The sequence below is a fragment of the Metopolophium dirhodum genome, chromosome 1 (assembly GCF_019925205.1).
Source record: "Metopolophium dirhodum isolate CAU chromosome 1, ASM1992520v1, whole genome shotgun sequence".
Taxonomy (NCBI): Eukaryota; Metazoa; Arthropoda; class Insecta; order Hemiptera; family Aphididae; genus Metopolophium; species Metopolophium dirhodum.
In genome coordinates, this window is record NC_083560.1 from 145,855,115 (window position 1) to 145,861,484 (window position 6,370).

The 6,370-nt window shown below is 33.8% G+C and overlaps 2 protein-coding genes across 2 annotated transcripts; both read left to right on the forward strand.

Annotated features, from left to right (window-relative positions):
• Positions 1–559: 559 nt before the first annotated feature.
• Positions 560–1,894, forward strand: LOC132935646 (uncharacterized). The gene is made up of 2 exons (XM_061002243.1): positions 560–1,157; positions 1,461–1,894. Exons 1-2 carry the CDS (start codon positions 566–568, stop codon positions 1,601–1,603), a joined length of 735 nt encoding a protein of 244 aa, XP_060858226.1. The 5' UTR covers positions 560–565; the 3' UTR covers positions 1,604–1,894.
• Positions 1,895–2,220: 326 nt separating this feature from the next.
• LOC132933176 (uncharacterized) lies at positions 2,221–3,795 on the forward strand. Its single transcript, XM_060999492.1, has 2 exons — positions 2,221–2,351; positions 2,443–3,795. The coding sequence occupies exons 1-2, from the start codon at positions 2,304–2,306 to the stop codon at positions 3,793–3,795; spliced, it is 1,401 nt and encodes a 466-aa protein (XP_060855475.1). The 5' UTR covers positions 2,221–2,303.
• Positions 3,796–6,370: the final 2,575 nt, after the last annotated feature.

Consider the following 6,370-nt stretch of genomic DNA (forward strand, 5'->3'; position numbering starts at 1 on the left):
TATGAAAATAAATGCTACAGAAAAAGTAAAACTACTTAAGTCGGATATTTTGAATGGACCTTATCATGTATTTGGATACCATACACATTGTGATCAGTATTTTTGTGATGGCCTAAAAGACGGTGAAAATAATTTAGTGCCCGATTTAGAAAAATCCGGTCTTTGGAATGACATTTTAGCTGCAAGAAATTTATTAGCACACCATTCTTCAAGTTTAATTCACAATGTTAATAATAACTGTGTCGAAAATTATAATAGTGTAGTCGCCAAATACGTAGGTGGAAAGCGTATTAATTTTTCTTTAAAAGGGTCTTACCAAACACGATGTCATATTGCTCTAACGTCCTTAAATGCAGGTCCGTCGCATATAAGTGTACTACACAAAAAAATTACAAAGGCAAGTCCAGGTGTATTTACTAAACGTTTTATAGAACAACGTTCGAACAAAAATAAAAATAAATTAAAAAGACGACAACTATTTGGAAATTCCAAGTCTACTAAAAAAGTTTATAATGGCCCAGACCAAGACTATGGATGTATTCAAGAACAACCTCAAATATTGGATATGGATCCAAAAGAATTTAATATTAAAAAAATAAAATTTTTAGAGCGTGTATCAAAGACTAATGAAGAAATTAAAACATTAGAAGAGTCAACGAAAAATCAGTCTGAAAGCGAACTATGGAAAGTAGAGAGAAGTATACGACTGACAGCCTCAAATTTTGGAAAGGTTTGTAAACTACGATTAACAACGTCAAGGAAAAATACTGTTAAAAGTATATTATATAATACATTTTCCGGTAATTTATCGACAAACTATGGCATCGAAAATGAACCTATAGCAAGAATTTCCTTCGAAAAAGTGATCAACTTAAAAATTAAACCGGCTGGTTTATTTGTTGATAAAACATATCATTTTTTGGCTGCAAGTCCTGACGGGCTAATCGAAGACGATGGTATCATAGAAATTAAATGTCCATACACTATTAAAGATCTCACACCTGAAGATGCTATCCAAAATGGAAAATTGAAATTTGCGACAGTCATCGATGGAAAATTAAATTTAAAAACAAATGATAATTACTATTATCAAATACAAGGACAACTACACATAACACAAAGAGCTTACTGTTATTTCGTCGTGTGGTCATCCAAAGGTACGTAAATTATACTTATATAGTTTTATAGGTATCCTGTCAAAATGTCATGGTAAAAATATCGTGGAATAACTTGCGATACCAAGTAAAATAATATTTTGTACTAAGTATTCTAAATAAGCTAATAACTACGTGAAAAATGTACAGCTTCAGTAGTTATTCATTTTTTATTTACAATTTACAACATAATTCTTACATTATTGCCGCCACATTTTGACGAGGATCCAGTGTTATACACATACATTTTACAATATTACTTGATTCACTAAATATTTCATATATCGTTCTCATTTACGTTTTCAGGTATGTTGTACCAAAAGATTGTACGAGATGACGTTTTTTTCGAACTACGAATGCAGCAACAGTTGATTTCATTTTACCATGACCATTTGTTACATGAAATATTAGATTCCCGTTTTAATCGTGGTTTACCCATTAGAGATTAATTTTTAGCTTTTTTCGTAGTTATAATGTAATATATTTAATTAAAATAACGACTTCAATATTATTATGTATTATTAAGTATTTGATAAAAAATAAATTATATTAAATGTAAAAAATTTTAAAATGTTTAAATACTACCTATTCCTATTTCTTATACTATATATTATATTATTGTAATGTATTAAAACTAAATCCAAGTGGCAAGTACAGTCATAAATCATAATTAACCCTAATATAAATTATTATCGGTAAATATTGTAATTATAAAAACATTAAAATCCCCACAATGGTTTTACGATAAAGACGCGATAGCGACCGCGGACCCAACTCGCAAATACGCCCGCAGTATCAGTACTATAGTCGAGCCAACGAGAGAGTACTATTGGGCGGCGACCAAAACTCACCCGTTCTCGCGCATTCCCACCACTAAAACTCCCTAACTGCTGGCCGCCGTCAACGCTGGCCGCCGACACCGATGTCGCCACCATCGCCGACGCTGCTGCCACCACCGTCGCCGCCGCCGACCAGGAAACGGTGACAGTGTTTGTATACAGCGTGAACTATAATAGCATCTCCGATATTTTAAACACAACATTTTTGTTTTTTCGCGCACCCCGGTGTTTTATACGGTTTTATTTAACTTTTTTTACGTTTTTTACTTAACAATTGTTTAATAGTTTTACGTATAACAATAAGTACAATATGGATGTCGCAGCTGTGTCTCCTTCCAAAAAAAATCCATGTGGAAAAGTAAGTGTTTGTATTTTTACTATTTATTTTTTTATTTTTTTTTATACTATTTTTTAAATTCTTAAATTCTTAAATTTTAATTTTTTTTTAGTTCATCGGCACTGGTCAAAGGAAAATTATTGTCAATTTATATAAGAAAATAGTTAAACACCAGCTTGAAAATCCTGACAGCCCTCGAATGACCTTAAGAGAAATGATCGTCGATATCTCAAAATCTTCGGGTATAGGACAGCGGTCAGTTCAAAACATATTATCGGAGTATAAGAATCAAGGTACAATTACATCGCCGAACAAGAAAAAAATTCGACCTACAATTATCGAAAAAATCGATGAATTCGATAAAAATGCAATAAGACAGAAAATACACAATTTTTGGAGGAACCGCGAAGTACCAACAGTCGATAAAATGTTAATCGCCATTAATGAAGATGAAACACTTCCAAACATTAAGCGGTCGTCATTTCAAAAAGTGTTGAAAGATTTACAATTTCAATACGTAAAAAAACAACGTAATAGTGCACTACTCGAAAGAGAAGATTTAATAACTTGGCGCCGAAGTTATTTGGTCAAAATAAAGCATTATAGAGAGCAAAACAGACCAATTTATTATTTGGACGAAACGTGGGTCAACGCAGGCGAGACACACAGTAGAACGTGGACCGATACCACAATAAATTCATCACGAGATGCATTCCTCAAAGGCCTAACCACAGGACAAAAAGAACCCTCGGGAAAAGGTAAGCGTCTCATCGTGTTACACATCGGGTCGACAGATGGTTTTGTCCCGGGGGGTCTTTTGTGTTTCGAATCAAAGACCAATTCTACGGACTACCATGACGAGATGAATGGCGATACATTCTATGAATGGTTTGTACGAATTCTACCACTATTAAAAGAAAACGCCGTCATAGTGATGGATAATGCTTCGTATCACTCCGTAAAGAAATGCAAAATACCAACTATGTCTTGGAAAAAAAAAGATATTATCGATTGGCTTGAAATGAAAGGTGAAATCGTTAACCATCCAATAGTCAAACATGATTTATTAATAAAAGTTAAAAAAATAAAAAACCAATACGACAAGTACGTAATAGACGAGTACGCAAAAGACAATGGCAAAATCGTATTGCGATTACCCCCATACCACTGCGAGCTAAACCCTATCGAGCTCGCGTGGTCTTCTGTAAAAAGCTATGTCCGGACACATAATAATACGTTTAAAATAAAGGATGTACTGGAGTTATTAAAAAAAGGCGTGGAACATGTGACAGCGGAAATGTGGACGAATTTTGTGGGACATGTCGTCAAGGAGGAAGAAAAGTTTTTGAACATTGAACATATAACAGATGAAGTATTTGACGAACTTCCCCAAGCAGAAGGACGTCATATCATGACGATAACAGGTGATACGAGTTGTTCGGAATCAGACTTCGATTCGGATTGATTTCTTTGTATTTTATTTTTTATCATTCAAATATTTTTTTTATTATTATTTTTTTTTGTAATTTAATGATTTTGTTATGTGTATAAAAATTATGTAATGCACAATTGGACATTTTTGTTAAAATAAATAAATGCATAATTAAAATATTGATATTACACACACATTATTATTTATTTGTATTGTTGCTGTATTAGGTACATAATAGGTTCGGCACTACGGCAGACGCCAGCTGTTATTTTTTTTTGGGGTGGTGTGTTACTTGAGCCGGTGTATACAACCAGTGGTTGGCGGCGGCCGTGGAATTAGTCGACAGCCGCCGTTTAGTGAGTGGGGGTATTTACGGCGGCAACTAGATGGTAGAGTGGGAGAAATTTGGGTACGAAACCGCGGAGCTCGATCATTTGGATGCGCGAAGGAATAGTACTCTCTCGTTGGCTCGACTATACCTGTATGATAGGGCGGAAGGTGGTGGTACATATATAGTACCGCACTCACACTAATAATCATTTACGACTAACACAAAGATTACGGGCGGCGACGACAAGATAAGAAATTGCCTAAATTGTTCCCCTTAAATAATAGCCACTAAGACCCGCCTTAAGGAACTTTAGTGATAAAAAAACGGAAAATTGGTGCGAAATGTTGAGTTTTGCTATGTACATGTATAACACGACACCTCACACAGCGCATAAGTTTACACCATATGAGTTAGACCTTCTACACACGGAGCTACTCATTTGAAACTAAATACTGACGCGAATCACTAACTAGTCCCCGTAGAGTCACTACCAATGTTATTCAATGGAACATAACAGACGGCGCTACTAGTTACTAACCAGTTACTAACGCGTTAGTGATAAGTTCCGAGTGATTCAACTGTCGTGTCACTTTTGAGTTTTCTCACTTTAATATTTTGGTGCTCAACGAAACTTTTTTTGTTTTATCTATTGCAAAAATTTGTTATTTGTGTCAAAATGAACGAACAAAAAATTAATTTAAAGTTGGTGGAAGAAGTAGAAAAACATCCCGTTCTATATAACTTCACGCTCTCGGGATATTCCAGAAAGGATGAAACAGAAAAAGCTTGGAGTGAAGTAGGAAGATCAGTAAACGTGTCAGGTAAATAATATGTAGTAATATAATTATAAATTTAATAAATACATTTAATTAAAAATAAATATACGTGGATTTTTAAACTATATATTATATTATTAGTTATTATTCTTATAATATTTTTTAGTTATTAGGCCTTTATTCCCGAATTGTTGTTAATATTATACCATAATAATATTATACTCGTAATCGGTGCACACCGGGCGACCGTCGCGACGGATTGTTATCGCATCATCGCAATGACAAAAATAGAAATTTCCGACGATCAGACTTTGATAAAATAAATAAACATATTTTACAATTGAAACTTATTTTTTATTATGATTTTACAGTTTTTAATTATTTAAATATAGGCATACTATTGATCACAAATAGCTATATTATAGTTAAAATCTTAAAAAAAATTATTTTATACTTCAAACTAGAAAATAATGATTAAAATGATTAAATAGGTATAATAATAGGGGTTAGATAATTTGTAGATAATAAGTGATTAAATAGTTAAACAATATTAGAAAATATTAGACAAAAAAATAATTATTTTCAAAAACTAATTAATAGCATATTTCCATTGCCAAGGCAAAGATGCTTGAGGTGTAAGAAAATAGTTTGCTATATAATTTCTAAGAGCAGCTGCAGAAGAGGTTATGTTTATAGTCAAGTTTTGTGGTAAAGGTATTACGTCAATGTGGTTATTTGATTCACAAATTGTAGAATAAGTAGGTGTATACTGAAGTCCTTCTTTTTTCCGTACGTAGTTGTGAAGTATACAAGCTGCTTTTATGACCAAATGCACATTTTCTGGATCTCTGATACGAATAGGACCATTCAAAACAGCAAATTTTTCACATGCCATCCCAAACGTACACTCAATGGTTTTTCTCCCTCTGCTAAATCTATAGTTGCATATTCTTTTCACATTATCTAAAATTCTTTTTGGGTATGGTCTCATCACATATTTCAACAACGGAAATGCCTCATCGGCCACAAAGTAATAAGGAAACGGACTATCGTTTTCATCGTATGTTAATGGTGTGGGAGGAGGGATATTAAGTCCTGCATTTTGGATCCAATATTTCATTGCGGAGGCACTGAATATACCCCCATCGCTGTTTCTTCCGGGAAACCCCGTTTCGATAATAGTGAATAACCCGTCAGCATCGCAACAAGCCATTAACACCATAGAATGATACGACTTGTAATTGAAATTAAAAGAACCACTATTTGGAAATTTTTCAATTCTTACATGTTTGCCATCGATGGCCCCTATACACCTATACAATTTGGGAGATTCCAGAGTGTTTCAAAACGATTTGCTATTCCTTTCCACTGCTCTGTACTTGGTATTGGCATGAATGTTTTTTCTAACACTTCCCAAATCACTTTTACTGTTTCCGTCACAATTCCGCCAACTGTAGATTCTCCTCTACCAAAATAAACAGCAATTGACGCAAATGTCCCA